We start from the raw sequence: 17,777 nt of genomic DNA, 5'->3' as shown, positions 1-17,777 counted from the left end.
AGGGGCTAACTCTAGAGCAGATATCAGCATTTTGCAGGAGCTTATGGAGGATGTCTCACAGCAGTGTGGAAGGGAGTCTGAGATGAGAAAGACTGCAAATATTGAAGAAGTTTTCTGTAAATGAAATTTACAGGAAAATTTGACTCCCTTTATTGGGATTCTTAGGGATGGTCCTGTGCAGGGCTAGGAGTTAGATTCAATGATTCTTCAGAGTCCCTTCCAACTCAGCATACTCTATGATTCTATGACTCTGTAAGTCTAGACAGGAATAAGGTAGGAAGGGAAAGAGTAGCAAATAATTTTATTTCTATTGTCTATTTTTTCTCCATTTATGCAGCATCAGCAAGACGTACAGTTTAAATGATGCTGAGAAATCTCCCAAATGGAGATGAGCCTGAGACACTCACTAAAGTAAAACTACTAGGGTATGGAAAGTCTTTCTAAGAGTACCATGGCTCTGTTCAGTGCATTTAGAAATTGCCGCTTTCCAGTTCATAAAGCTCAAGAACAGGCAGAGAGGAAGCCTTTTAGAAAAAAATATAGTCAGAGGGACTTACACCTTGCATCTATGATGCAACTGTAAAGTGCAATTTACAGCAGTTTGCACAAGGAACAGGAACCATGAAGATGTGATTTCACCACTCCAAGTTACTCAAATAGTTATCTATGGTCAGTGACAAGCTGATACAAACTGCATTGAAACCACAGGTGCTTTGGCTTCATCATTATTACCAATGATGTTATTACCTGAGGCATCCAATCAGGGCTGTGAGAGAAAGACCATCAAAGCAATGCTCACATTTATTATCTCCCAGCATGAGTCCAGAATAAATAGGAAGCTTTTGCTCCAACCAGGTGGCTGGGATCTTAAGGCCACTTAAATAGGTGCCTCACTCCCAGACACACTCAAAATGAAACACAATCTCACATGCTTTGCTGAATGAGGGGTTGAGGCTTTTTTCTCTTTAATAATCCCAAAGATAAATTTTAAGAGTTCACCCACCAGTAAATTGTGCAGACCAATTAGCTCATCTTTGGGAACCAGGCTCTCCAGGGCAGTGGTCACAGCACCAGGCCTGTCTGAGTTCAAAATTCATTTGGACAATGATCTCAGGAGTTGGATTCAGTGATCCTTGTGGGTCCCTTCCAACTCACTGCATTCTATAATTTTATAATTACCAGCTCCCCAGCAAGGCAAAAGGAGCCAGTCATAAGCACAGATAAGCCTAAGCCCCTTTCTTTCCTGGGCTGCACTGGAGTCATCACCCCACAAACTACTCTCATAATGGGTAATACCAGCAGGCAGCAAGGCTTTTCCCTTATCATTCACTGAAGCAAAATGCCTCATAGTGCTCCTCTTGCTGGGGAAACATTCAACTAAGGGACTCCACGAGACAGAATTGTGGCCTAGAGAAGGGAAGGACTCTCACCTTCTTGGCAAAGCCATGTTGCCAAGCCCAGGCCCCGTTTCCCCAACAATACTGTGCTGTATGAAGCTCGGTTGATATTTTCCAGTGACAAGCAACTCCTCATGCTTCCACACTGGGGAGTGCTGGGAACATGAAAAAGGAGGGGGAGCTGTATTTATTCCATGCTGATTCACAGGTCAGTTTAAGTTAGCAGGCAGGACTGGTCAGCATGTGTGAAGTAATTTTTTACTGAAAAATCCTAAGCCATTTTGCAAGAATATGGTTTTTTTTACTGATACTTTCATTACAGGAGGCAAAAGTGCTCTTTGCCACATGGTTTACTGTTGTATAGTCCTGCAAGGAGTAGGGAGTTGGACTTGATGATCTTTATGGGTCCCTTCTAACTTGAGACATTCTATGGTTCTAGGAAAAGTGGGGTTTTTTCCCACTCTCTAACCAATAAAGATGAAAAAATTTTCATGAGCTAAAAATGCCTCATTACATCTTTCTTATCTTGAACATTACTTCTGTATCAATACACTATTGTAACTTCATGTTAAACAGGCAGATGTTTTCTCTTGTTTTGTCATTATTGCAACCAAATGGTTTTACTCAATCAAAATGTCTCATTGTGGTCTAACCAAAGTGATTGCTTCCCTCTGGATGTGACTGGTGATCAGTGGTCTGTGTGACCCTGGAAAACAGTCACGGGATGTGGTGCTAATCAGGGTCTGTAGATTCCCTCCTCATCAGCACAGCTCTGCCTCAGGATGAGGAGCCTTGGCTGAATCTGGGTGCCATTTCTGGCATTTCAGCTGTGCCCTGAGCACCCCTCACCTGGTGCTGTGTAGCTGGGGCCGCGCTGATGAGAACCCCGCTCCAGCAGTTTTGGTTTCGTGCTTGGGTTCTGGCTCACTGAGTGACCTGCCAGGAATTGCTGGCCTCCAGTGCATCCTGACAATCTGAGATACCCAGTTTCTGAGTCTTTATTCTGATTCAAAATAAAAACATATTACCAACTATCATTGCCTCTCAAAAGTATTATGTGCTTTGTGCCTGAAATGTTTGCAGTGTTTTTTCTTTCACTTGCACTGGAATAGAAAGAAGTTACTTCATGTTTCAAGAAAAAAAAAGTAGCCTTAAAATGCTATTGTGAACAGAAAAATCATACATACAGACAAAACTTAATCAAAACTGAAATAAAAATACAACCTTAATGAAATTTAAAAACTTAAACATTATTGTATACTGAATTTTTTACTTCCTAAACAAAATAATCTTAGCACATCATCCTGCTATATAAACAACAGGATGTCGGGTTTTTTATAACTCAAAAACTTCAGTTATTTCAGAATTAAACGTACATAACAAGACTATCCAGTTAACATGGGAATATTCCTAATTTATATCTATGCATCAAGAAAGTACATTACATTAAAATGGTATTGAGTAGTGTAGGTTATGTACTTTTTGAACAAAAAAAACCCCATGTAGGTATTTTGTTGCATAAAAATCAAGAACTGGTGAAGGGCCTTGAGGGGAACCTGGATGAGCAGGGCTGAGGTCACTTTTTCTGTTCAGCCTGGAGGAAACTGAGGGTAAAACTCATCAATTTACAACTTCCTCATGAGGAGAAAAGGAGGAACAGGATTGATCTCTTCCCATTGGTGACCAGGGACAGGACCCAAGGGAATGACCTGACATTGTCTTAGGGGAGGTTTAGGCTGGATATCAGAAAAAAGTTCTTCACCAAGAAGTGTGCTTGCCCCACCTCGAGTACTCTGTGCTGTTTTGGGCACCCAAAGGAGGGCCGGGAGGAAGGGGAGAGGTCTGGAGGGGAAGCTATAGGAGTGGCTGAGGTCACTTGGTTTGTTCAGCCTGGAGAAGACTGAGGTCAGACCTCATTGTGTTCTTCAACATCTTCACCAGGGGAAGTGGAGGGGCAGGTACCAAACTCTTCACTCTCGTGACCAGTGACTCGAGGAAATCGCATGAACCTGAGTCAGAGGACGTTTAGGTTGGCTATTAAGAAAAGACTTTTCACCCAGAAGGTGGTTGGGCCCTGGAACAGAATCCCCAGGGAAGTGGTCACAGCACCGAGGCTGATAAAGCTCAAGAAGCGTTTGGGCAACATGGGGCACGTAGGGTGGCTCTTGGGGATGCTCCTGTGCTTTCTCGCAAGGCTTCTCTCGCCCTGATTCAGGACACCACACCTCGCCGTCCCTCAGCTCCCCGCACGCACAAGGGGAGAACGCCCTGGCCCCGAGCCCTGGGGGCCGCAGAGGATGCAGCCGCCAGCCCGGCCGCACCCCTGCAGCAGCCGCGGGGACGGGCTCGCCTCAGGCGGCCGCACCCAGAGCGAGCGGCGGGCGCGGGAAGCGGAAGCGGCGCGGGCAGGGCCGGGCCGGGCCCGGGCGGGCCGGGGAGGCGGAGCGAGGAGCGGCGCTGGCGGCATGGCGGCCCGCGCGGGCCCGGCCTGGCGCCGCGGGCAGCCGAGCTCGTCCCCGGCCCGCAAGCGGCTGAAGCCGCTGCAGACGGTGGTGGCGTGGAGGGGCCGGGCGGAGTGGGACCAGGTGATGGTGGGGCTGTACTGCGGAGACAGCCGGCTGCAGCAGGACGCGCTGGACCGCGTCTCGGCATGGAAGAGCCGGTACGGGCCGCGCGCCGCGGGCGGGCAGCGATGCGGGGCTCGGGGCCGCCCCTGTGTCCCTGGGGCGGCCGCTCTGTGCCCTCGGCCCCGGCTGTGCCCGGCGCTCGCGGTCCTGGGCCCGGGGGCTGCGGAGGAGCCGAGCGCAGCTCCCGCCGGAGCAGCTCCGCGGCCGGGGCTGTGTGGGCAGGCTGGCGGTGCAGCGGGGCTGGCGGCCCCGTCTTGTTTGGCTCCTTTGCGGGAGGCTCCGGGCACGCAGCTTATGCCCAGAGCACGGTGGCCCCCTGGGAGCAGGGTGGGGCAGAAGCCCTGCATGTCCGCAACTTCACGGGCTGATTTCTCTGGCAGCGAGCATATCCAAGCCCCTTAAACTGCCTCTGCTGCATCCGTACACAAGACCCGCCTAGGTAAAGCATCTTGTCTGTGAGCTTGGTGTATCAGTAAATATTCATTTAATGTGTGCTTAGGAGTAACCGTGTAACCGCTCTGTTTCAATAGAACTCTTCTGGAAAGAGCCTTTGATGCTGTCTCAGCATACAATTTCTTAGGCTGTAATGTATCACAGAGCACAAAATGTAGTGGGAAAGCTGCCCTTTTTACTGGGTGAGTGTATTTGTGTGAGCCTGCTCACCTGGTTTTCCTTTGCCTCCAGGTATGGTCCAAAAATGCCTCTTGCAGTGGACTCCACGGCAGAACTGATTCGCTGTAAGGTCCTCGATTCATCTGGCAGATTGAAGTCACACGAGCTCATCCTGTCTTATGGGCTGGCTCTTGTAAGGTAAGGGCTCTCAAGGCCCTTGTGCTTTTGAGAGAAAGACCTGGACAGATGTCATTATTCCACTGTGTGAGTTCACTTTGCATCTCTCGGATCACAGCATTGTATAGTACACAGGGAGTTTGTCTCTGGAGTTCCAAGTTTCTCTGCAGCTCTTGATAGTAATTTAGTTTTTCTGTAACCCACATGCAGATTTGTCAACTTGATCACAGAAAGGAAACAGAAGGCGGCCAACATTCCTCTGAGGCAATTAGCGAGAGAGGTAACTATTGAATAAGAGTTGCTTGATAATTTATAGGTTATTAACAACACGGAGTGAATGTGGGGGAACATTGAAATTGTGCGGGATCATTCTTTTGTAACCAAAATAACAGCTATAGATGCTTGTTTATTCCAGCTGCAAAGTTTTAAACAGGTTTATTGCAACTGGATATAAAATTTGTTCTTTGAAGTCACAATAAAAGTAAAAAAGGATGATGATCATTAAAGGTTTTTGAATCACGTGTGATCAAATGATTTACATGTGTGTAGTCCCACTTGATATACTGTCACACAATTTGCTTTCTTAGCAACTGTGGAAAAAGAGCTAAATCTGTGGTTTATAAATCCTAGTCTTTGACAAGCAAGGCTATATGTAAAGACTCACATTTACAGGTATTTTCATCTCATGTCTTTTTCTTCAGGTGAGCTTTTCCATTCGTGTGGAGGAGGAAAGGTTCAAGCTGTAATTGTAGTATAAGAACCAACTTGAGTCCTTTTACTGCCAGCTGCACTGAGCATCACACCTGGGAATGAACAAATTTTGACAGTGAAGGACAGATAGTATTCAAGACTCTTCTGGATATGTTTGGGCCCCTGGGTGGGAATGATGAATTGATTTTTATTTTTTTTCCTGGGCTTTTGAGAAAAGTTCTGCTTCTCACTTTTTAAAACTGATCAAGCTTAAAAGCAAAGGTCCTGCATAGTTAAAGGTAGTTGTCCTCAGGAAAGCTGCAAAAAACTGCATGCAAATTACTGTGTAAATTTCAGTGTTATATGTGATATTATTTGTGTCTTTGATACATAGTTATCCAGAATGTCATTTAAATACAGTTTAATTGCTTCTCAGTTACATGAGATTACATGTAACACCTCTGTCTAAGAAGAAATCTCTTGTTGCATGTAACGCTGAAGGACTTAAACTGTAAAATGCAAGTTTGTATGGATCCTAGCCCACAGGAGGAGTGGCATCAGAGAGCTGGGAGATCTTGGCCCACTCTTGAAGTGGGCAACAGGGGAGCTACAGCGCAGGAGTGGCCAGGAAGGTGCTGTTCCCACCTGGTGGAGGCTCTCTGCAGCTGTGCAGGGCTGGTGCAGTGGGAGCAGAGGGGTCAGCTGCTGGCTGTTGTTGCAGGTGGACATCCCCGTGTGGGTCGTGGATCTCCGTCACGAGCTGACGCACGGGAAGCTGCCGCGGCTGGCCCTGTGCCGCAAGGGTGAGTGAGTGCCACCAGCAGCTGGCACTGGGAGGGGTGGCATGGGCACATTGCCTGGGGTGGCAATGCCAGAGCTGCAGGCCCTGAGGGGAGCACCCCTGCCTCCGTTTTGGGGTGCTGCAGGACAGGCAGGGAGAGATGTGATATCAGACTCTGAGAGGACTTGCCACTGCCCTGCCAGGATAGCTGAGCTGTGTCCTGTGGTTCCTCACAGGGCAAATGTTCAGAGGCTTTCCCCTATCCCTGAAAAAATTACTCAAAACAACAACAGCTGGTTGCAACAGCTTGGTGCTTTTGCTTTTTTACAGCACAGGAAATTCCTCTTGGGGAAATAGGTAGAAGCTTTTTCTGATGGTTTAGTGATATCTAAGACTCTTAAAAAATCCCATTTAGGGAGAAATGTGGATACTCCAAGCCTGAGTGAATGACCAGCTCATAGCATTTGAAGAGACTCCTCGAAATTTTGGGTTAAGGCTTGAGAATCCAGTTAAATAATCTTCAGCATGGTCCTTAGATTGGATTGGGAAAATGCTGAGGAAAGTAAAGGTATTTCCTTTCCATTCTATTTCATGTATGCGTAGTGTAGTCCCTTCACAAAAAATATTCTGTTATTGTTGTAGATGCTGTGTTGACCATGGTGATACTAAAGTACTGACTCATTTTCTCATCTGAATGCCACTGCAGGGACCCAGTTGCTGCTTAAATTTGACCTAGCTTGAGCAGGGTGCTGTCTATAACAGTGTCCAGTCATTTTTTTTCCCTCCCAAAAATATGATGGGTAGTTACCATGCCTGTGATACTGGATTGGTGGTTTTTTTTTTTCCTGGTTTCTTTCTGGAGGTTGGTTTTGGTTTGGTTTTGGGGGGTTTTGTTTGTTTGGGTTTTTTTAACTTGTTCACTCCATTCATTAGTGGAGTATTTTGTGTTTCCAGGCTTCATAACTGGTTAATAGCATTTATTTGCATTATTCAAGTTAGCAATATGCCACCTACTATTTTTTGCCATAACAAAGAAATCCTCCCTGAGAAGATGTTTTCTGTTCTCTGTTAGGTTGTGATGTTGTGCTGGAGTGGCTACGAAAGATGTACTGGAACCGTCAGCTGGGCAATAACTTGTGTGAAGAAGATGAGGATGAGGAAGAAGAGCAGGAAGAAGTAGAAGCAAATGCAGATTTGGATGGTGATGCATGGGAGATTCGAACCCCGCAGCATGAGGCCTGTCAGAAACACAAGGAATTCCATGGTAGGTGTTCCTAGAGCGGCAGCAGATACAAGGATTGGATATGCTAAAGAAAGCAGTTTAAATGTGTCATCTTCTAGCGTAAAGTTACACCTTCAGCTCAGGTTTTGGGATTCCTCTTTGGGTCCTGGTGGATTCCTGTTGTTGACTGACTGGTTTGGTAGTATTTCTCCAAATTTTTAGCACTTTGTGAATAGCTGTAGTGCTGTTGCAATTGATGCAAAATGCGAGTATAATGAATACAAATATGCATCAGGATATAAACTGCATGTGGGAACAATTTCTTCCTACACCAATCTAGGAATTTGTTTTTTAGCTGTCTGGGTTTATCTAGCTTACCTGTCTTTAGCTACTGTTAGTGATAAAATATGGAAATTGTGGTTCAGCCCCACTTGAGAAAATTCATGTTGCTGGAAAAGTCTGGGAGTTTTGGGAGCCTTCAATGTGTTGTCTCAACAGAATTGCTGGCTTCATTTGACTGACACCTTCCTTGAGTGTAAATTTAGCAAAACTAAGCAGCTTTCTTAGATACAAAATTCCCTCACATAGTTGATCTTCTGCTTAAATGATATATTTATGTTTATTTCTAGAAAAAGTCAGAGATGTTCTGATATCTTACAAGAATGAGCAATTCCGGGTAAGTGCACTCTGATGATCAGCACTTTCATTAATTCTCTTTTCTTTCTTGGGCAATATGTTTTCTCTTCCTTGTTGCCTTACTTAGTTCTTGCTCAGATCTATCTGCTAGTGTTGTCATACATGGCTTGCCAAAGGAAAACTTCACTACAGAGAACAAGCTGAGCTCTGACAGTTCCTAATGTGGGTACTTTGTTCAGGTTTCTAAAGGAGATCTGTGCTTATTGGAGATTCCAAGAAAGGGGAACATCTGTGAACTTTTTCAGGTGCTGGTGATGAAGTACAGGTGGCACGTGCATCTTCTTGTCATAGCAATATTGTCTTTGTCATGGGAGTGTATTTTCTGTTAATGCTTGAATTTTCCCTTCACTCAGGTTGTGCAGACTATGCCATCTCTTTCAAAGTCTCGAGAGTTGTGGTCTGATTCCTCTTCAGAATTGGACTGGATTTTGGCTCAGATCAAAGACCTGATGCAGGAAAACAGGTATGTCTCTGATAAAGAACTGAGATGAAAGGTATGGTGCTGATCTGGGCTGTAGACCTATGAAATTGCCTTTTCATAGTGTCCTGTAGCTGATCATGGAGAAAGCAATTAGTTGATTTCCTCAACATCTTTGAGGACTGAGTTGTTGATGTGTGCTAATGAGCAATGGGGCTTGTGCCAGATATTCTCCAAGGTGTTCTCCCAGACTTAGAGATGCTGGCCCCAAGGCATGCAGCATCTTCAGATGTCTTCAAAAGCTTCCAAAAAAACTCCCAGGATTGAGCTCTTCAAAAGCTTTTCTATCCTGTAGAGATTTTGATTTCACAGTAACCTTTGGAATTCTTCAAAACTGCAGGGCAATACTTGGCATTTCTATATTTTTTATATTTCTACTACTACAGAGCCTCTAGTACCTAGTGTGTTGAGACTTCCTTATTACCATAGAAATTTGCATGGAGATCTTGACCTGCTTTGAGGAATCAAAATGGTGTAACTGCAGAGGGGAGAGAGTATCATGTTACAGATAAGAGCTGTAACTCCTGATGTTTTGAATATAAATATATATGCCATACAAGAACAGCATTACCGGGTCTCTTAAAAAATTCTCCATTCCCTCCTCACAGTTCCAGGTGTTTGGCAGTCAGACTTGTTTCAGAACTGCTGCAGGTAGTGTTTTGATGCATAAAGGAATAAGTGGCAGTAATAAGTCTCTCTGCTCTAGGGCAGCAGTGGCTGAAGCTCTTCTCAGTGATGGCTTTCTCATCCCAAAGATGGATTGTCTGAAGATGCTAAATATCAAGTATGAAGGTGAGTGTTTTATGCATCACACAAGTAGAAAATGTATAGGTAGTGTAATGACAAAGTCTGTTATTTTTTTCTCATTTTATTGCAATCTCTAATTGGCTGCATATTTTTTGTATATCTGGGTCCTTAAACATTTTTGCCCTGTTCTCCAGAACCCCTTATGGCCATGCTTAGCTACTGCTTTTGTATGAAACTCTTGGGATGGAAGGATAGCTCTTCAGCACTGAATATCTAGCCAAAACATCTTTCAAAGCTTGCATCTGTACCCTTTTCTGCAATAGTTGCTGATTTCAGGAACTCACACTAGTTTCTCTTCTACACTGAATATTTGAAGCAAATCAAAATGGATGGGGTTTTTTGAGCCTCATTCACCAGCTGCATCTTAGTTCCAAACTGCTACCCAAATGTGTGGAGTTGCATTTTTTGTTTGCAGGAGAACTAGGCACCTAGAGTGAATGAAAATATTTCCCTATTTCACAGCCAAAGAACTTTCCAAGAAAGATTATAAAATTTTCATCACTATATAACAGTAGAAAAATTTAAAAGCTTTTTCATTTTTTTGATGCTTTGCTCAATGAACCTTCTCTTTGCAGTATATTTTTTAGATAGAGTAGCTCTTAATTATATGTGAGATAAGCTGAAACTGGAAAGGGATTAGCAAAACAGATAGATCTTCCTGTGTTAATAGTTTCTTTGTGCTAATTATCAAATTGCTACTTATTTTACTTGCCTAGCATAAGAAAAATAATAGTTTCAGCGAGGACTTCAGGAAATATCCTGGAGTCGGACAAACCTCTTTAGTTTGGCACAAGTGTCACACCTGTATTTCATAAAAAATTACAGAGCACCAATTTCTGTCTTCTCTGATTTGTTTTTTTCTTCTCATTGCAGCAAATAAAGAGGTATGGCAATTCAAAATTCCCCCAGCATTTTACTGCTTTTGGCAGCCTTTGCTGTCAGGTCTGCTTTCACGAAGTTTTACACAGATCCTAATAGAGAAAATGTTTATAGAGCTAAAGGAATGTTCTGACTCTTCAGAACTCCGGCAACACTTCTTGATCAACTGGATTTCTGAGTTGCTGACTGGCATTGCCAAAGTAAATGCTGGTGAGTGTGTCTGCAATTTCTGTGTTTAAAAAAGTATAAGAGCTTTTTCTGTACTGTGTAAAACTGTACTAGTAAAATGGTGGGACCTTTATACATAAAGTCCAGTAGCCTAATTAGTACATTTTGTCATGTGAACATAAAGCTTTTATTGTTGCATTTCTTGGACTTTTCACCTGCAGCTTGTTCATGTCATGTATTTCTTAGCAAAAATTTAAAATTGTTATTGATAAGTGTGCTGCAGCGTCCTCAAGATAGGAAAAGCAAATCTCTCACAGGAAAGATCAAGCCATTAAGTGCTAATTTCTCCAGATATCAATACTTGTAGGAAATAACATCCTTATATGCTATCTGCTACTGTTACATGTGGTGTGTTATGAGATCCCTGTTCCCACTTCTTTTCTCCCGTAACAGAAGCCTGCCTTTATCAAATACTAAATAGTGTTGCTGTCCTTTATTGATCCTGTCACAGAATTTTTATGCCTTCTAAACTTACATGTAATAAGTAGTATTTTGTTTTCATTTCCTGACTCTTTAGAACTGTTAAAATTGGCAGACTTTATGTTTCGTTCCAGAGATAGGCACTGAAGAGCCTTAATTATTCAGTGTCCCAGGTTTCTCCTAACAGGATTTTTATACTGTGACATTGTGTATCCTTGCAGAGGTTTGCACCCCTTAATTTTGGTGCCTCTTTTGTCCTCTCCTGGTCTGGCTCAGAGATTTTGCTCTGGTCTGCACAAAGATTTTGGCAATATCTCAGGCAGTCATAGGTTAAGATTTGGTGCTTTCAGTCAGTGCTGAGCATTTCTATGATGTACCAAGATCCCTGAATGGTGCTGGTTCCCAGCTGTTAAATCTACTGTTTGCAGAGCTGTCTGGAATGATACTGGGTCCCAGATGCAGTACACTGCATTTATTTGGGATAATACTGTTCAAACACATCTTGTGGCTTTCCTGTCTGTTGTGACACATGCACAGGGCCATGGGAATGTCTGCTCTGCTTTGTGGTCAGGTCAGGTGGAGCTACCTGAGCTGTCCATGTGTTGTCAAGTCCTTTATAATAACCTTGATGTTGTATTTGGTTGGTACATCTGGTTGTGCACTTGGGTTAAAATGACAGCTTATTTGAGGATGAGTTCCAGTAAAAATGCAGAGGGGTGAAGAGTATATTTTTGATGAGTTTTAAACACCCTTTTGTTTTCATTATCTTTGAAGGGAAGAAAAAACAACAGTGTAACAAGCAGGTGTCTGTGAAGGAGCTGTTCCTCCATAAAGTTCCTTTGCAGTGGATAAGAGTGACTGACAGTTGCTTGCAAGCTCCCTGCTGGGCAACCCCACATCTTCTTCAGATGTAAGTTTGATGCTGTGACCTAGAAAAGGAACAGCAAACAGTGCTCTGTAACAGCCTTGCTTCCCTAGTGATATGCTGAGCTATAGCTGCATTCACTTGCCTTTCTTTGCACCTTGTAGAAATTGTAACAAGTGCATATAAAGCCATGCTTGCTGCTATTCACCTCTCCATTGATTGCACACAAAGAGAAGGAAAAGAATTTTAAAAGATTGCGCCTTGCCTTCCAAATGAAAGCAGAAGTTATCTGGGGAGGTATTTAAAAAAGCAACCTGTTCAGAAGCAATGTAACTTGGTGGAGATGTGACCTTATTCAGGTGATAGGAATTTACCTCAGCTCCTAACTTCTATACAAGAAAACAGTAAAGCAGTAATTCAGTTAGAAGTATCCAAAGTCCTTAATTTTAATCACAGAGTATTCCAACATCCACTGACCAGGGAATAATCAGATTTTGCCTGTTAGATGAGTTATGTGAGCCAGCTGTCCTGGAGAGAACACACACTTAAAAGCAAAAAAGACTCCAGATGAAGATTTACCAATCCTTTTAAGACTTTTCCATTGCCCTTTTTCCTCTCTAGGATCCTCACGATCATGAGACCTCGCTTGTCACGTTCTTCTCGGAAGAACCTGCTCTACCTTGCTTCCATTTACACAGAAGGAGGTGCCCCTCTGTCCAGTCCAGGCCTCTCTTCAGATGGCAGTGAACAGCCAATTTATACTATAGAGAGCTTACAGTGGAGAGCCAGGCAAGAAAATCAGGTTAAAAATCAAGGGCATACTGTAGAGAAACAAGAAGATGTGCCAGAGAGAGACAATGGTGTAGAGGAAGTGGAAGAGGAGGAAGAAGAGATGGTGACTGAAGCAAATGCTTTGGAAGGACTTGCTCATCCTGGTACCATGGTGGCCATTGCTGAAAAAAGGGCAGCTCTGCAAGGGTCTGCCTGGCAGATCACTGCAGGTAAAAAGTGGCTCTAAGACAGTCTTCATCACTGACAAATGTTAATTGAAGTGCAGACACATCCCAGCCCTTTGGGGCTGGCCACAATTAAACTGTGCTTCAAAGACATCTAAATGTTAAATTACTGAAAAATGGGTTTTTTTCAGTGTTTTATTTATGTTCAGGAGTCATTTCACTTAAGCTTGTAAAATACTGAGAGTTTGTTTTTCAGGAGCATGCTATTACTGTTTTATTTTTTTATTAAGCTTTTCTAAACTGTTTAAAATTTCAGTGTATCCAGCTAATGGGGCAGCATATTTGCCAGCTGAGAATGGTGAAGAAAATATGGATGTTTCTTGGACTTCTGTTTGTCAGACTTGGGGGTATTTGAAAGCACAGTTTGTCTGTGAACCTAAGTTCCATGCTGTGGGCAAATGGTAGTTGTGACATGGTGGCAAACAAAAGAAAGGAGCAAGACAGGGTTTTAGAAGGAATAAACAGTATATCCAGTGTTTTGTTAGCTTTGTTACAGTAGCTGTACTTTCTCATTGGGGTTGGAGGTCTCTGTAGCTAAGAATTTTGGATGAGTCATGGAGGGACTCAGACACAGGAGGAGGAAGTTGGTGGAGAGAAGTTGGAGTCAAAATGACATTTAAAGGGAAAAAAAGCATCCACTAGAAGACTGAACTCTTGTAATTCATTCACTGGGAAATTTCTCAAGTAAAAAAAGAAAAAAAAAAAGAGACATCTTAAATATGCTGATGTGGGCAGCTTGTTAGAACTGGATGTTTTGAGAACAGAAGCAAAATTGTCCTCTGCTTCTGTGACATTGGTGCAGATCATTTTTTGAATGGCTGAGTTGCAGGGGGGACAGTATTTGTGGACTGGGGGAGGGTGATCTTGTGTTTCAGAAATCTCTTTGGGAAACTCAGACTTCTTGGTTTTGTGCTGTTTTTACCTAGATGAAGTACGATGGAAAGACTTTCCTCTTGGGAAACTCCCAGGTCAGACAGATGACCCTGATGCTCTCATGTTGGATAATTACTCTATGATGTCCCTGCTTGATCAGCCAGTGAGGGATGAGTGGAAGCCTCTCAGCACAAAGTGAGTAATGGTGTGAGTGGGACTTTGCCTCTGAACCATGAAATGTATTTCTCTCTCTGTGCCTTTTACCTTACCATGTGAAAAATTAGGGCTGAGATTTCCTTTTTACTTCTATTTAAATAGTTTGACCCAAATATCTACTATTGTCTCTAAACCTAACCCTAATGGTATCCTTTGAGGATGCCATCTTCTAATATTGCTATCTTCATTCCTCCTGCTCTCTTTTAAAAGAAACCATTCCAAGCATTATGAAATACTGCTGTTTAGCAGGTATCAGCATAGCCCCAGCAGGCTTGAAAATTGAAGATTCTATTAGCTGGGGCTTTGATCTTCAATATGTTGGCAGTGCTCAGTGACCTTTTAGAGCTGTAGCTAGTAATGTAGAGCTGCAGATCTGACCTCAGTAAAGAAACACAGATCATCCAGAAAATTACAGGGACATTCTATAAAGCTTTAGTCAGATCACCTTTGTTACTACATGAAGCTCATTGGAAATGTTTTAATAGGGTCATTATTTCACACTTTGAAGTCATAGGATCAGTTTCATCACATACATATAAACCCATCTTCTATTATTTTAATCCAAAAAATGCTTCAGAATGTAAATGAATTGTAGTTATTTTCCTTAACACTCAATTGGACAGCCTTCTAATCACTGATTCCTTTCTGTGGTTGGTGGGCCCAATCTGGTAGCAATGTGAAGGACTGAGAATCATGCAGTCTGGGATACTTCACTGAAGAAATCTTGCACATGTTCATATTTTCACATATTCAGAGTTGTGTTCAGATCCCTGGCATCAAATTATTGACCTTCCCATAGCAGTAACATCCTATTCCTTTGGAGGAAGATGCCCTAGACTGCATTTTGAAATATGATTTAGTCATGGTGAGGAATGATAGTATATTAATTCTAAAAATCTACAAGCCCCATTCGTAAATTTCAGACTGTTTTTTGAACAGTGTAATGTGTCATGCAACTGATATTACTAGAAAATACTCATGTAGAAAATGAGAAAACACCTCCAGGCCAAAAGTAACATGTGTTTGTTTCTGCATCTCCTTGTGTGGGGAAAAGGGCAGACAGTTTGTTCCACTCAGATTACAGCCTGGCAGGATGCCAAGGAAAAAGAAAATCTTAGAAAGAAACATGAGGAAAACCTGTTGCTACCACAAATAGAAAGGAGCAGAACCTCACTTATTCCTGTAGCTGTGCCTGGAAAGAATCCAGATTTGATGGTGAATCAGGAGTGCTACAATGGCAGCTTGTTTGTTCATTACTCTTATTTCCCTTGCCTAGCAGCTTCTCCATTTGCCAAAGGACATGTGGTGGTAGAAAGGTGGTCTGACTTCCCCAAGGCAGAAGGAAGAAGATTTTCTTGACTACTTACATCTCCTTCTGTGTAGAAACCAGCCCACTGCTAATATGCTTTATTCTCTTCCTCACAGCTCTGCAGAACTGAATATTCCCATGACAGGAGGATTGTTATGGACCCAGAATGACTTCCATAAAATAAAAAGTGGCCTTCAACTTTTCTGAGACAGCAGCAGAGTGCACTGACTTTTAGTATTGCACAACTTAAGCGGCATGGAAGATCTAGTAATGATGATGGGAAAATAGTCACTCCAGGAGAAGTTGTTGTTGCTGTGATTTATTGATTTTTACCATGTAAAATCAATGTTTTATAAAGGTCTTGTGTTTTTAGTTATATGTACAGTGACCATTGTCTTGCTTAACCAGTTGAAGTTTGCCAAATAGTTAAGAGTATTTTGGCATCCCTCCATGTTCCTTAACTTTTTCATAAATAAATACAACTGACTGGAGGCAAACCGTGCTCCTGGGTGCTGTTTCTCAGTTTTCACTCTGGAAAATGTTTCACTCTGGCCCAATAGTGAGACTATTGATTGATCCATTCTTATTTCTTTGATGCTGATACTGTCCTGGAGGAGTGATCGTGCCAGGATAAGATTGTGCTACAGTTTTCACCTGTCTAGGATTTCACATGAAGCTTCAGGGATCAATCCTAGCTAGAGCATGGCTGAATGTGATATGTAAATACCTTTGAAATGTTTTTGTCACGATGTTTTTTCAAGTGATAGTCTTGAAGCCACTACTGTCTCTTTTTGATTGAAGTGTTTTGCTTCATGTTACTTCTGTTCATGATTTTGCTGATATTCATAACCAATACTGTGGTGTTTGCTGAGAGCTGGTGTGATTACTGCAGAAATGGACTGAACAAGTAACTTGCTGCAAAGTTGTTGAGAAAAATGGCTTCCAGATAGTTTTTCCTAAATTCAGTTTTCTTTACTGAATTATTTTCTTTTCTGTATTATTGGAATTTAAGAGGCTTCTGCAGTTACCTGTCAAAACCCACAGGAGTTTAAGTGTATGTTTATTGCAGGACTCCTGAGTAGGAATTTTTTGAAGTGCATCTGCTAGAGGGTAAAACAGAGGCTTTCTCTGAGTCCTAGTAATTTTTGGGTTTTACTAAGCAGAAGGAGTAACACATCAAGGGAAGGGATACAAAAAGGGACATACAACTTTAGCAGCACATTGCATAGGATTGAAGGGCATGTTTTGAGCAGCAGCTTCATGGATTCTTTGCACTGGCTCTCAAGTAAAGGTTTAGCTGGATGGTCAGAATGTAAATATTATTTCTTTATTCCTCCTTCTCTAGTTTTTTGTTATCCTGTTTTGCTGCAATTGCTTGTTACCACACATCCAAAAATGGAACAGACATTGCATATTTCCTTCTATAAAAGCAAGCAGTGCCAATGCAAAAGAAAATAAGCTTTCTGTTTTGAGGGATTTTTCATAGAAGCTCTTCTTCTTTCAAGTATTTTTAGAAATACTTCTTTTACCCAGTAGTTAATTAGGCTTATTTAGGAAATTCTGAGTGAAAGGGATCTGTTCCTTTATTACTGCATTTAGCTGAGTATGAAATTACTTTAATTGCTGAATTTTCTTTTCCAAACAAGCATAACAGTTCAAATAGGGATGTGCTGGCACATACTGTGCCATCTGTAACGTTTTTTTCTCACTGGAGAAAGTGCATTTGGTAAAATCATGTGCTGCTACTACTACTACTACTACAATACCTTGATCAGTTGTAGTTACTGCCTTGTGTATCTGCCATTACCCCACCTAAAGAATTTGGGAGTTTTTCAGTCAATCAGCTAAAAAAAGCCCCAAGAAATAACTTGGACAGACTGCAACAGTTGTTTTGAGCAAAAAAGCTTTTTGGGGGTCTTGTCGAAAGAGGGTTGAAAAATAAAAACCTAAAAACAAATAATCCAATGGCTCTCAGTTTTATTAAATAAGCAAAATTTTTTATATATATAAACTATAACATATTTCATATTATTAAATAATTGTGCAAAACATTTACATAGAGCAGGAGGGAACAGGTGATAGCCTATACTTCTTTTAGATTCTTGCAATTCTTTTGATACATTTACAAACTTTAAATACAGACCAAAATCAGCAATATTGTATAATGACTCTCAAAAGGCTAACCAAACACTGGCATAAGAATCATTTACGTGATGGTGCATTTGTATTTTTCCAGTTGAAATATTGCAGGAAGTACATTTAATGAGGGCTCTGTCACACAATCAAGCAATAGGTACATCAGAGGAGTGAAAGCTGAATGCTCACCGTAGAGGTAACTGTGACAGATGCTTCAGGTAAACTTTTGGCAAGTCAAGATCAAGTAATACTTCAGCTTTGGAACCAAGTTTCACAGAAATGCTGCATGTTCCTTCCCCTTAGTGTGGAGTTTTAAAAATAACAATAATCCAATGTTCCTGTTTGTGG

The 17,777-nt window shown here is 42.1% G+C and overlaps 1 protein-coding gene across 1 annotated transcript; it reads left to right on the top strand.

Moving 5' to 3' along the window:
* Positions 1-3,826: 3,826 nt before the first annotated feature.
* LAS1L (LAS1 like ribosome biogenesis factor) lies at positions 3,827-15,790 on the top strand. Its single transcript, XM_059859632.1, has 13 exons — positions 3,827-4,059; positions 4,709-4,834; positions 5,024-5,093; positions 6,225-6,306; positions 7,357-7,548; positions 8,136-8,182; positions 8,556-8,665; positions 9,387-9,472; positions 10,361-10,576; positions 11,789-11,924; positions 12,501-12,880; positions 13,822-13,963; positions 15,410-15,790. The coding sequence occupies exons 1-13, from the start codon at positions 3,863-3,865 to the stop codon at positions 15,498-15,500; spliced, it is 1,875 nt and encodes a 624-aa protein (XP_059715615.1). The 5' UTR covers positions 3,827-3,862; the 3' UTR covers positions 15,501-15,790.
* Positions 15,791-17,777: the final 1,987 nt, after the last annotated feature.

The sequence above is a fragment of the Haemorhous mexicanus genome, chromosome 14 (genome assembly GCF_027477595.1).
Source record: "Haemorhous mexicanus isolate bHaeMex1 chromosome 14, bHaeMex1.pri, whole genome shotgun sequence".
Taxonomy (NCBI): domain Eukaryota; kingdom Metazoa; phylum Chordata; class Aves; order Passeriformes; family Fringillidae; genus Haemorhous; species Haemorhous mexicanus.
This window is presented reverse-complemented; position numbering and strand designations above follow the sequence as displayed.

Excerpts from the sequence above, each read along its gene's own strand:
- LAS1L (XM_059859632.1), top strand. The coding sequence starts at position 3,863 with ATGGCGGCCCGCGCGGGCCCGGCCTGGCGCCGCGGGCAGCCGAGCTCG. Across the intron at positions 8,183-8,555 it reads ACAAGAATGAGCAATTCCGG|GTTGTGCAGACTATGCCATC; the intron begins GTAAGTGCACTC and ends CCCTTCACTCAG. Across the intron at positions 12,881-13,821 it reads TGCCTGGCAGATCACTGCAG|ATGAAGTACGATGGAAAGAC; the intron begins GTAAAAAGTGGC and ends GTTTTTACCTAG.